Here is a 13,786-nt window from a genome sequence, read left to right as displayed (position 1 = left end):
GGCTTTACTTTAGTCCTAAGGCTTTTTAGTGATAAACAAGTGAAATTGTTTCTTGTATGGTAGTCACTTTTCCTACAAGTCCTTAAAAGCCAAGAGAGTATCAGGATGTGTGTGTGTGTGTGTGTGTGTGTGTGTGTGTGTGTGTGTGTGTGTGTGTGTGACTTAGTGATCAGGATGTTGTACTCACAATCACAAGATCGTAGCCTTGGTTCCAAGAATAATGGTGCACTGTGTTGTTAAGAAAAACACTTCATTTCATGTTGCTCCAGTCCACTCAGCTGCAAATGGACAACTCTACAACAGACTGGTATTCCATTCGGAGGAAATGTTGGCCTGCCCACCTAGCCACCAGGGTAGCATCGTCCAAAAGCTACAACAATCCAAGGTAGCGCACTATGATCAGTGGTATATAACAACAATTGACAGCATGGTCAATACACTGATATATACATGTGTGTGTGTGTGTGTCTGTGTGTGTGTATGTGTGTGTGTATGTGTGTGTGCATGTGCACGTGTGTGTGTGTATATGTGAGGGGATGTGAGTGTGTGTACATGTGTATTTGTTCAGCTTTTAACAAATATGTATATATTCTTAAATACACATCACGTATATTCAAGTTAGCATTTGTGTATAAATATATATGTATACCTTTGTAAATATATGTGTATTTGTGTAGATGTGTGTGTGTGTGTGTGTGTGTATCTGTGTGGTTGTGCTTGAGTATGAACATGCATGAGTGGATTTGTATGTAAACATTTGTTAATTTGTGTGCATAAATGCTAATGTGTATGTGCTCATATATGTATGTACAGATAATTATGTGTGAATCTACATAGAGTGTATATGTCTCAATTTGAAAGTATACATAAAATAAACATACATCCAAATAAAATGGAATTAAAATGTTAATTTGAAAATATACAGAAACATATATGTATGTACACATATATGCATACATACATGCTCACACACGTGTGCATACATACACACATTCATGACAATGAAGCAAAAATGCTATGTAAAAAGATATCTTAAAACTGAATGTTATCTGCTTGATAAATTACGTTGATAAAGAAAAGGGTCATAAGAAGAAGAAGAAGAAGAAGAAGAAGAAGAAGAAGAAGAAGAAGAAGAAGAAGAAAAATAACGATGATGATGATGATGAAAAAGACCTGTTGATAAAACGATAATTAGAAACTGTAGACACAGATTGACAGGACTGAATGTAACATGGTTGGATTACAGAAAAGTATATGACATGGCACCACACAGTTGGATAAGTAAAACAATGAGCATGTTTGGAGTGGCAGAAAATATGTAGAAAATGGTTAATGAAAGTATGAAACATTGGAATACTAAATTGATTGGAAGAAAACAAAAACTTAAAGACTTGAGAAAGTGAACATCAGATGTGGCATATTTCAAGGTGATAGCTTATCTCCATTACTATTTGTATTGGGCATGATACCACTCAATTTAATATTACAAGAAATTAAAATAGCTTATGATTTGTGAAAAGGATAAGGTCAGATAAATCATCTCCCTTTTAAGGATGATATAAAGCTTTATGCAAAAAATGAGAAGCGGCTTGAAAGTCTTGTACATACTGTTTGCATTTTCTCAAATGTGTATGGATGAGGACAGTTTTGTGAAGAAGTGTCGCACTCTCTAACAGTGGAGGGAACCTGTGGAAGAGGTAAACCTAGGAAGATATGGGATGAGGTGGTGAAGCAAGATCTTCAAATATTGGACCTCACAGAGGCAATGACAGGTGACCAAGACCTTTGGAGATATGCCGTGCTTGAGAAGACCCATCAAGCTATGTGAGATCGTAGTCATGGCCGATGCTAGTGTCACGTAACTGGCCCATTAAAAGTACCCTTCAATCATTGGCTGATATGCTGTACATGTGAAGACCTGTTGAACTGAGTGAAATCATAATCATAGCCAATGCCAGTGTCGTCTGACTGGCACCTGTGCCAGTGACACATAAAAAGCACCATTCAAGCATTGGGCTTCATGGAAGTAGTAACAGGTGACCAAGACCTTTGGTGATATACCGTGCTTATGTAGACCTGTCAAGCCAAGTGAGACCGTAGTTGTGGCCGATGCCAGTGTGAGGTCAATGGCACATAAAAAACACCCACTATACTCTCAGAATGGTTGGTATTAGGAAGGGTATCCAGCCATAGAAACCTTGCCAAATTAGATCAGAACCCAGTGCCCCCTGCCATTTACCAGTTTTCAATCAAACTGTCCAACCTGTACCAGCATGGACGTTAAATGATGATGATGATGTAAGTATGGAACTTGGGATTGAAAAGTGCACTATGCTGATAATGGAACAAAGAAGAATGGACAAACAATGAAAGCAGCTGAAAAAGGACAGTGGTATAAGTATTTGGAAATACTGGAAGCAGATGGAATAAAACATGAAGAAATGAAGCAAATTACCAGCAGGAAGTATACAAAGAGAGTGGGAAAGATATTACAGCTAAAGTTGAATTCAAAAAATACTATCGAAGCAATAAATGTGATGGACAGTATCAGTAATCAGATATGGAGTAGGAATTGTTGATTGGACAAAAAGCAATATACAGAAATTTGACAGAGAAAGTAGAAAGCTGTTGACAATGTATGGAGTCCATCATATGAAAGCTGATATTAACTGGTAGTACTAGAAGAGAGACCAGGATGGAAGAGGCTGAATTGCTGTGGAAGACTGTGTTGTACAGATGGAAAGAAAAAGCCTATTAGAATATTTACAGAACAACACAGAGAAATTACTAAAGTCAGTGAATAAAGAACAGGTGATCAAGTGTGGAAGAGGAGAAAAGGATAAGAATGAAATTCAAAGAGAGCACGTTAAACAGATTGAAGAGAAACCTTTGCATGGGCAATTTTGGAAAGCCACTGGGGATATATGTAGAACAAAATTCTGGTCTTGGTTGAAAAAAAGGACAACTGAAAAAAGAAACAGGGTGCATTATTGTAACAGCACAAGATCAAGAGCTAAAAACAAATAACTTGAGAAAATATGTGTAAGGGGAACAAAATGTAGTGTGTGGAATTTGAGCTGAAACAACGGCACACATTTTTGCAGAATGTCCCAAATTAACTCAGGGAGAATATAGCACTGGGGTCAATTCATTTGACTAAAATTTTTCAAGGCAGTGCTACAGCATGACTGAAATAAGTAAAAGATAAAAAATTTTTTAAAAGTCAGTGATGGTGGTAGAGGAGGGGGAAGACATTCTTGGGTAAGTATGTGTAAAACTCTACTGTCTTTTTATTTCTCTGCTGTCATCTTTACCTTGAAGAAAGACCCAGTCCATGTTGGATACTTATACCTTGTAGCACCTTCACAATTCTTTTTATGTTGCTTTTTTTTTCTCAAAAATTATTTTTTTTAAAACTTCACAAAATAGAAATAAAATAACATAACAAGACATTTACAAACATCCAAAATATGTTTGTTTTGAATGTTGAATCTTGATGGAATAATCCTAGACAATAGATCTGCCATGTCTCCACAATTCCTTCTGTTATTGATAAGAAGATTATAGATGCTACTAGCATAGCAAAAGCAGTGATTAATCCTCCCAGAATCCCATTCAGTTGTCTTTTTTCACTTCACCTCACACCAAATAGTTTTGACTTGATCCTTTCTTTCTTCAGACACAATCTTCTGCTGTATCTTTTTTATTTTCATTTCTCCCTCTCATCTCATCTTATTAAAAAAAAAAAAAGAAAATGTAACCTGATTGTTTGAGGGGACTAGTCATAACTAGTCCCATCAACCCTTTATCCAAGATATGACAACAGGAAAGAGAGAGAGAGGCAGGGGCTGTACCAGAAAATAGTTGGTATTCATTACTGCTGAGTAGACAGACAGAAGCAACATGAAATGAAATGCCTCGCTCAAGAACGCATCAAAATGCCTGGTCCAGGAATTGAACCTGTGAATCTATGAACCTTGAGAACATGAGCCAAGCACCTTAACCACTAGGCTACACACCTTCACTTCAAACAACTAGTTACATTGTAATCCCGCAAGTCTAAAGAATGTTAACTAGCAGTGAGCAATAAGGAGTCTTTCAGCACCTCCTCTCTGCAGTCTCACTAATACAATATTTTCTATCGGGGTATGTATGTTGATCATAAATTTCCAATACTGGTTTACATAAGACATGGGGAGCAGAGCTTTTCAGGTACTTTCAACATACTAACCTCCTTTTTTTTTTTGTTATAAAACAAATATGGGTTGTTTTTTTTTTTCTTTTTTCATTTTATTGTATTACTTAAGAGATTTCTTGTTTAGACAAGTTTTAATGTTCTTAAATCTGAATGTTCTTATAGACTCAAGAAGAATTAAAATGAACAAAAAGGTAATTGAACATAATAAAATTTGGATGTTAGTGTCAGGGTTTATTAGCTTGACTTGAAAAACATTCAGAATCAACCTACTTTGACAGTCATACCAAACAACTTTATAGTTTTTGTTGAGATATACTGCACCATTTCATCTATAAATTTATGAGAAAAATTTTTTTTAAAAAGAAAATAAAAACCTTGACATTTGTACAATTACAGATTTCACTATTTAATCTATAAGTTTATGAAAAGATATTTCTTTAAAAAAGAAAATTAAAACATTTAATGTTTTTTGTAGTGGTTGGCAGGGAAGGAGATATATCCATAATCATGCTCTGTTAAAAAGTGCAGGTACAAGAAATAGGTAAAATAAATTCCAGTTACTTGACTGAGAATTGGACCTACCCAACTCGACTCAGAGTAGGCTTTCTAGTCACTGCTAACCACTAAGCTATGCACCTCCACGTCAATTCAAAAAGGATATATTTATCTTTTAGTCAGGAGAAAGGATAGTGCTCAGTACCCTTTACAGGACCTCCAAGAATGATGTAAGGAAAGAGAGAGGAAGATAACTTTAGACTAGAGACTGGCTCTGAATGTTTGCAACAGTGTGGAACCCCACTAAAGGTACCCAGGTACCAGGTGATTATGTTAAGCCAGGCAATGGATTAAATCTGCCACTCTAGTAGGCCATGACAGAATTTGAACTCAGAATGTAGAGTCAAACAAATAACCACAAGGCATGCAGTCCAATGTTCTTACAGTTCTGTTAATCCACTGCCCTGGATTATCTTTTTATCTTTCTCCTTGTTTCAGTCATTAGACTGAGGCCATGCTGGAGCACTACCTTGAATAACTTTCAGTCGAATGAATCAACCCCAGTACTTATCATTTTTTGTTTTTTAAGCCCAGTACTTATTCTATCGATCTCATTTGCTGAACTGCTAAGTTACAGAGACAAACACAAACATTGGTTGTCAAGCGGTGGTGGGGGACAAACATGGACACACACACACACACATTCTTTCAGTTTCTTTTTTTTTTTTATTGCCCACAAGGGGCTAAACGTAGAGGGGACAAACAAGGACAGACAAAGAGATTAAGTCAATTACATCGACCCCAGTGCATAACTGGTACTTAATTTATCGACCCCGAAAGGATGAAAGGCAAAGTTGACCTCGGCGGAATTTGAACTCAGAACGTAACGGTAGACGAAATACCACTAAGCATTTCGCCCGGCGTACTAACGTTTCTGCCAGCTCACCACCTTCAAATTCTTTCAGTTTCTATCTACCAAGTCCACTCATAAGACCTTTGTCGGCTGCAGGCTATAATAGAAGACACTAAGCAGTGGGACAGAACCCAGAACTATGTGGTTAGGAATCAAGCTTCTTACCACACAGCCACACCTGTACTAGTACATATCAATTCCTGAAAAGTTGAAAGGCAAGGCTGACCTCAGTGGGATTTGAACTCAGAGCACAGAGACAAGTCAGAACAAAAGCTATGAGACATTCTAACCAATATTCTAATAACTTTATTATACCACTGCTCTCCACCCTTTCTCTACAGTCACTTATCAACCTCTCCTTCCTGAGTCACAACTATGTCTTTCATCTCCCTTTTCCATGCTGATATTTGCCATCATAACACCTCGACCCTTGTTCTGCATTCACTACATCCACCTCTACCCTTATCTCTAACCATCTGCCACTCTCCTCTCACACTCCTATGAACTTATCTACCCAACTTTCTTGATCATCTGTTCATATTCTCTCTTATACTCATCTTGTATCATGAGAGTACATGTTAACACCTCATCACCACCATTATCGTCTTCTTTCCAGTTACTCCTATCCACCTTTATATAATGCAAGATAACCATGTATCTCCTCCATGTGTCTGTATCCTATATCATACTTTAGCCTTTCAAAATCTGCCATAAAGCCACTTTCCCTTTCTAATATACCCCATTTAGTCAAGATTTTTTTTCTTTATCTTGCTAGTTACTTGGCACTCTAACAAGTGCTAGTGCCATCGGAAAAGAGAAAACACCCAGCACAGTGGCTGGCATCAGGAAGGGCATCCAGTTACAGAAGCCATGCCAAAGCAGACATCAGAGCTCAACACAATCCTCCAGCTCATTGGATCCTATCAAACGGCCCAACTTGTGCCAACATGGGAGATGGATGTTAATGATGATGATGAATATCATTTAATCATCATCATTTAACATCCATTTCCCATGGATGGACAGTTTGATCAGAACTGGCAAGCTGCACCCGGTTCCAGTCTGATTTGGCTTGGTTTCTATGGGTGGATGCCTTTCCTAACACCAACCACTTTACAGTGTGCTGAGTGCTTTTACGAGGTACTACACAAATGCTTTTTATATGACACTGGCACAAGACTCTTGTAAGCAAATCCTCTCCACCTGGGAAGCAATGATAATCAATTTTTTTTTTCTGTTAGAATTCCTACATTTAATCATTAAAACTAAATAAAACAAGAGCACTCAGAGAGCGCACACCTCTGCCAAGGCAACACTCAACTGCTCTCACAAACAAGATAACTAAAAATGAACCCGACCACTCTCAAAGTTTAAGTAGAAAAACAGAAAAAATAATCCAGAATCTTTGTCCGGTACCAGATCGTTCCCAAAATCTAATCACTTCATGCAAGTCACGAGGTCAAACATCCCTAAAGTTTCATCTAAAACCATCTAGCGGTTCTTGAGATATCTTGTCCACACACAAACAAACACAACTGAAAACAATACCTCCACTTTCGCTAAGGCAGAGGTAACAAACAAGCGATAATATATTTTTACATGAGGGTATACATAACCTATCGAAACAGTCGAGTGAAAAATTCTACAATTTACCGACCAAGGTCTTCTTGGTTCCCAGTACATTGATTTATCTCACTTTAAACAGGGACTCAGAGATATTACAGTTCCTCACTGTGCCCCAGTAAACTACCTTAGTTATAATTAAACCACCATTATATTCAATTACATACAGTCCTCCTTGTTATATTTTAAGCACTATAGAATTTCATTTCTATATACAGGATATCATTGTTAAAATGACAAACATATCACTAACTTAAAGTGCCAACTCAAACTCTACATTGGAGAGTATTGCTAACTAAATGTACATAGTTTAGCTCCATTTTTGAGTAGAGTATCATTAACTTTCTCTTCTATCTACAGCTATCATTAACTTTCTGTTCGATCTACAACTATTTTCCAACCTTCTTGTACTGCCACTTATTATAACCTCATTCCTGAGCCATATGTATTTGTTTCATCTCCCTCTTATACTGATATTTTACCATCAAAAACACTCCCAGCTTTGTTCCCCATTTACTACATTCATTGCCAGTACCGCCTGACTGGCCTTCATGCGGGTGACACGTAAAAGCACCCACTACACTCTCTGAGTGGTTGACGTTAGGAAGGGCATCCAGCTGTAGAAACTCTGCCAAATTAGATTGGAGCCTGGTGTAGCCATCCGGTTTCACCAGTCCTCAGTCAAATCGTCCAACCCATGCTAGCATGGAAAGCGGACGTTAAACGATGATGATGATGATGACTGCTATCCCTACCTCTAATTATCTCTCATTCTCCTCTCACACTCTTATGAAGTTAACTACCCCAGCTTTCTAATCCTCTGTTTGTATTCTCTCTCTCATATTCACCTTCTTGAATCTGAGGAGTACACTCTGACACCTTAATATACTGGACTAAGCAATCACTGTGTTTAGTTCAACTCCACATTTGAGAAGAGTATCACTACTCTACTCAAATGTAATAGTGATATGTTGCACTGGAATGTACACCACCAACAAATGCAAAGGAACAGCAACAGCTGCGCTCTGAGTGCAACTTACTCACCTTCACTCTGACTACTACCAGAATTGACAGACGGTGGAGAGAGTGCATGTTTAGACTATCACCCTGTACCTCATAGGCTTCCTCACTGTGTGTCATGGTGAGCAGAGTGGTCCTCAGCAGAGAAGACCCAGTCTTACACAACAACAACCCTATAATTCACCTTACCGATCAACCACCTCCTCTAACACAACTGGACTGATATAATCCCTTTTGACCAGAGGTATGACATTTTAATGTTCGTAGAGGAGAGAATAGTGTTAATTCATTTACTTTAATGTTATTTGTATTCAGTACTTGTTACATATCCTTATACCAATGCTTTACAAGATGTGATCTATCAATGTACTAGAAACTGCAGACATATTCTCCCAACCATGGCACTGAGGTACAAACCTCTTGTTTTCAAGTGATCTAAATTAAAATCTTCCTTCAAAATTTCATGGCAATCTATGTTCCAAACACCAGCTTAATAAGGAACAAATTATTTTACCCAATTCTTCATTATTTTCAAAAGTAAATGAAACAAAACAAATGTATTGAGACAGAAATATGGTAACAAAAGGGTTAAATTACACCTGACTTTCTTGAAGAAAGGAAACTACGATGGTAAGGAGGGTTTAAAAGGTAATTTTATTGACTTTATAGCTGTGAGATGGCAGAATCGTTAATATCTTGCGATAATTAGTTACGGTCAAGCCTCGGTTCTTTTCATCTTTGCCTTTCATCCTTTTGGGGTTGATAAAATAAAGAACCAGTCAAGTATTGAAGTTGGCTTAAAATTTCTATAAACCAGGGGTTCTCAACCAAGATTCATACGACCCGTGAGGGTCCACAGAAGCAAAATAGTGAACTGGGGATCCACAGTAGTATTTTAAGGGTCCATGTAAAAGGTTTGACTTAGATCTATTTATTGCAAGAAACAGCTAAATTTCTTTCTTAAACACTTTGCATAGTTTAACCTAAAGAAGTTAATATGTCAAAAGCAAATTGGGAACTTGGAAAGCCTCTACAAAACTAGTTTATAAACATCGAATGGTCATATGGGTCCACCCAAATAAAATAGTAATCAAAGGGGTCCAGAGAGTATAAAATGGTTGAGAACCACTGCTATAAACCAATGATTTTTCAACCTTTTCTCGATGACTGGTGTACCATAAAATACTGACAAGTGTTACAGTACGCCATCAGCTTTTTAAAAGTTATATACTATACAAAAAGAAATTAATATTAATACTGTGATAAAACAGAAGTAGAAGCATGGGTAAATTTTTTGAGTAACAACCGCACGATTTTAACTAAGAAAAAAAAAATTTACCCGAGCAGGCATTGCAATTTGCTGCAAACGAATAAATGTGCATCGGTGTAGTGAATTAAAAACACTCAACCTTTCTACACTTTCAACTATTTTCCAATTCGCTTCAAAAACTCAAGGTACACCTGAGGGTCATGCCGCAAATATAAGCGAAGCTAATTAAAACTAAGCTGAAAACGTCTGCTATAAAACATCCTAGATGTGAATGGAATAATAATATTAAAGAACTTGGAGCATACTACTGATGTAGCGCAGGATGCTATGGAAAAAGAAAATTGGTGAACTCGTACACATAATGACAAATAGCACAATTTTTTTTTTTTTTTTTCGAAATTTCAAGTTTCATTTTGTAGATATATATGTGATGTACGAGTCTACCAATTTTTTATTTTATTTTATTTTTTTAATATTAAATTCAGATATAATCGTAATCTACACACTCTGAAAGATATCTGTATCTTCATTAAAAAAAAGATTACCCATTTTTCTTAAAGTTATGAGGAAATAAAGCTAACTCGCGCAAATTTTCCGAAACTCCTCACCCCACTCTCGTAAAAATTATTTTCATCACAAATTCAAAGTATAATCGGAATCTACGCCACCTGAAGCATATTTGCTGAAATTTTCATTAAAACATATCCGTTTTTCTGGGATTTATGAAACAACAAACTTGTGTTAGTATGCCAAAACAGCCAAGTCGAAGTCGAACTAAAGACAGCCCATTGAATTAGACACTCGTAAACAGTGATACAACATTATAGTCAGACTGAGTGTGTACACAAGTAGATCGAGTTTCTATCTAGCAATATTTATCTAAGATCAGTTAAGTAATCTATAAACGTCTGTGACATTCACACTTCTGACAGCATTTTGACACATTATTACACAGCTTTACGATTTCTTTAGCCTGTACCAGAATAAAAAATCATAGAAAATATAGTGGAGGTATAAAAGTAACAAATATCACTAGACATGTATAGCTCGCCAAGAAAAATGCTGCTAAGCATTTTTTTCAAGTTCTTTACGTCCTGAGTTTCAAAGCCCGGCTAAGTCAGCTTTACCGCCGCCGAAGTCGATAAAATAAAGTACCTGTCAAAAAGTATCAGGGTCGATACACAGGATGATTCAAAAGTCAGCATACAAAAAAAATTTTTATTTTTTTTTATAAGAAACAGTTGAATAAAAAATAAAAAAACTGTTTCTTATAAAAAAAAATTAATTGTTCTTATGTACGGCGACTTTTTTGAATCACCTTGTACTTTATTTTTGAGACAGTAAGGGGGTGTGATTAATGGAAGACTTGGTTCTTATTTCTAGCAGAAAAATAACCATGTAGAGGACCCCTTGCCGTTAGCTATAATGTTATTAGTGTTAATATGATGAAACACTAGCCAAGTACTGGGATCCATTCATATATTTACAGTGCATAAGTGTCATGAATGGAGTCGATTTATATTCTAATTAATATATCCTAGATGTGAATGGGGTTGCCAGAGACGTAATTTAAGAGCGACTACACGTGTATAAATACACGAGTGCGTATGAGTGTCTGCTTGGATGTGTGCATATATTAACCAGCTCATGTATGTATGTATGTGTGTGTGTGTGTGTGTGAACGTGTAGAGTTATATACGTGTAATTTACAAAAGTTAAACGAGAGGAATGAACAGATACCAACCGGCGCAACCACCAGATGCAAACTGGATCACTGGTAGTAGATATACATTTGGTACATGAGTTGTCGACATTTTCCTTCGGTTTCTGTTACAGGTCCCAATGTGAAATAAAGCCCGGACTTAGAGAAGACGAACGCGTACGAGAGCAATTAAGTCGACATCTATGATGGAACAACTCCTCCACATGTGACGCAGTGACGTTAGATAACGGTTTGCAAATGTACTGATGGTAAATACTTTAAAAGGGGTGGGGAAATTCGTTGACTTGTTAGTCGAACAGATAGCGCAGTAACTATTCTCAATAAGGGTAACAGAGAGAAAGAGAGGGAATGTAAGAGTACATGTATGTGTGTATCAACTATTGATATTGCAGCAAACCACCGATCGTACTATCAAACTATTACACAATGGTTCTAAAAGTTCCTGTAGCCCGAATTGTTAAAGACTACCCGGTGTGACATATCCATTTAGGATACTTATTCTCCCATACACACTATCTATCTATCTATCTATCTACCTGTCTATCTGTGTGTGTATTTACGTATATATAAATGTAGTACCTCGTTTGGCCCCGCCTGGTCGAGATCTGAAACCGAATTTAGAAATTCTCCATAACCATACGGCCTATTTTCCTGTCAAAAGGAACGATGATTTATGTTTTTCACTTTTCTGTGCCATCGAAAGTTTAGATAAACAAAGTTTGACCTACATTAATTTAACCATTGTTATAACGATATATCCATTTTCCTAGCTAGTCTTCACAATTATAACTACCAGCATTTTGTAAGAAAAAGGCAGTGAGTGAGAGTGACTGACAGAGCAGGCTGACTGGCTTGAAATATCATCTCAACAGAACGTCATAGAAGGACAGCTATGGAATCCACCAGTGATACAGCTGTCTTGTCCACCCTTTTACTTCTCACTCACTTTCGTTTCAACAATATCCCTTGCGCCATTTAGTTATTGCTGCTAGAACAACAGGGAATATGGGAATATGTAAGCCCAACACTACCCTTTTACAAGAAAATATAACTCTAATTACCTCATATGCTTTCCGACTGATTTTATACATGCCTGCCCGTCGTGGTTTGGCTTTAATTATATCATCATCATCATCATGCTAGCATGGGTTGGACGATTTGACTGAGGATTGGTGAACCAGATGGCTACACAAGGCTCCAATCTGATTTGGCAGAGTTTCTACAGCTGGATGTCCTTCCTAACGCCAACCACTCAGAGAGTGTAGTGGGTGCTTTTACGTGCCTGGTCAGTCAGGCGGTACTGGTTTTATGTGTTACTAGCAGTATAACCCGACCTTGTCCAGGTGTGACTCATTATGCCATCTAGCTGAAAATCAACTAAAAAAGAAAGCCTTACAACGAAAAATCCCTTATGATGTAAATATGTTCATAATTCAAAAGACGATGAAATTAATAGGGAAAGTCTGAAGGCTGTTTTGCGTAAAATTATTAAGCATACGTAAATTTCATCCGTGTAATTGGCTATAGAAATGCTTGTGCAAAACAACTTTTTGCGCTGCCCTGATTATACATAGCAGGGTAATCCCTTTTCACAGGAGCTAGGATAGCAATTTCTGATGAAGCAATTGCTGAAGATCTGTTGCTAAACAGTTTTGCCAGAATTCTATCAGATTGGGCAGAAGGTGTTGATGCACCATTTTGCATTATGTTCAAAGTAGCTACTGGAATGTGGTGAATTGCTGCAGTCTGTGGCTGTCATTTTAAACCGGTTGCTGTCTTTCCCCAGCAAACTCTCTTCTTTGGAGGCATAATCTATGTATATATTAAACAGAACAACAAAAGTTATAATAGATGGCAGGGTCGGTACTTTTCACATATATGTAAATTTTCAGATTAACACCCGCATGATTACCCAACCCTAATCCTAAACTTAATCCTAACACTAACCCTAAACCCTAACTCTAAAAAACGTAACCGTAACATTAATCCTAAACCCTAACCCTGACCCTAAAACCCTAACCCTAACACCCTAGTGAAAATCGTGGTAAATTTACAAAACATTGACGAACATGAGTTATATTTTACTGAATGATTGTGTACTTGCACGTGTATGCTTTTGAGAGAGCGAGAGAGGAAGAGGTAGAGAGGGGGAGAGAAAGGAATAGGGGTAGTTAAAAGTTTTCTTATGACTGCTTCTCTTCACTGCCTATTACTTCATTAGAAATCTAAGGATGCACATAAGCACATATATGAAACAAATATGGACGACTTGCTGCGAAACACCACCGAGTGGGGAATACTTCTCAAAAATAACCTGCAGTTGTTTCCTTCAAAATTCCTACATGCTTGAAATGTACATACATCAAGGTACAATTGTATAAAATTTCATGAAAAAATATTCATTTTTATGAAAGTTATGACCTTCCAAAGTTGGGGGATACAACTCTGTAGTTATGCCATCAATGTTTTGTAAATATACCACGATGTGAATGATTGTGTTTACTTCCTCTCTTGCTCTCTCAAACGTATACACATACGTTTGAG

General features: G+C 37.1%; 2 protein-coding genes across 2 annotated transcripts in view; one reads left to right on the top strand and one right to left on the bottom strand.

Moving 5' to 3' along the window:
• The window catches only part of LOC106868887 (mitochondrial 2-oxodicarboxylate carrier), a 47,972-nt gene extending 35,697 nt beyond the window's left edge, over positions 1–12,275 (bottom strand). The window contains exon 1 of the mRNA XM_052973472.1: positions 11,264–12,275. Within this exon, the coding sequence (XP_052829432.1) occupies positions 11,264–11,333 (70 nt within the window). The 5' untranslated portion in view covers positions 11,334–12,275. The remainder of the gene's footprint in view (positions 1–11,263) is intronic.
• Positions 8,295–13,786, top strand: part of LOC106868883 (28S ribosomal protein S12, mitochondrial) — a 30,299-nt gene continuing 24,807 nt past the window's right edge. The window contains exon 1 of the mRNA XM_014914334.2: positions 8,295–8,493. The gene's annotated coding sequence lies outside the window, so the exon portion shown is untranslated. The remainder of the gene's footprint in view (positions 8,494–13,786) is intronic.

This window comes from Octopus bimaculoides, chromosome 16 (genome assembly GCF_001194135.2).
Source record: "Octopus bimaculoides isolate UCB-OBI-ISO-001 chromosome 16, ASM119413v2, whole genome shotgun sequence".
Taxonomy (NCBI): Eukaryota; Metazoa; Mollusca; class Cephalopoda; order Octopoda; family Octopodidae; genus Octopus; species Octopus bimaculoides.
This window is presented reverse-complemented; position numbering and strand designations above follow the sequence as displayed.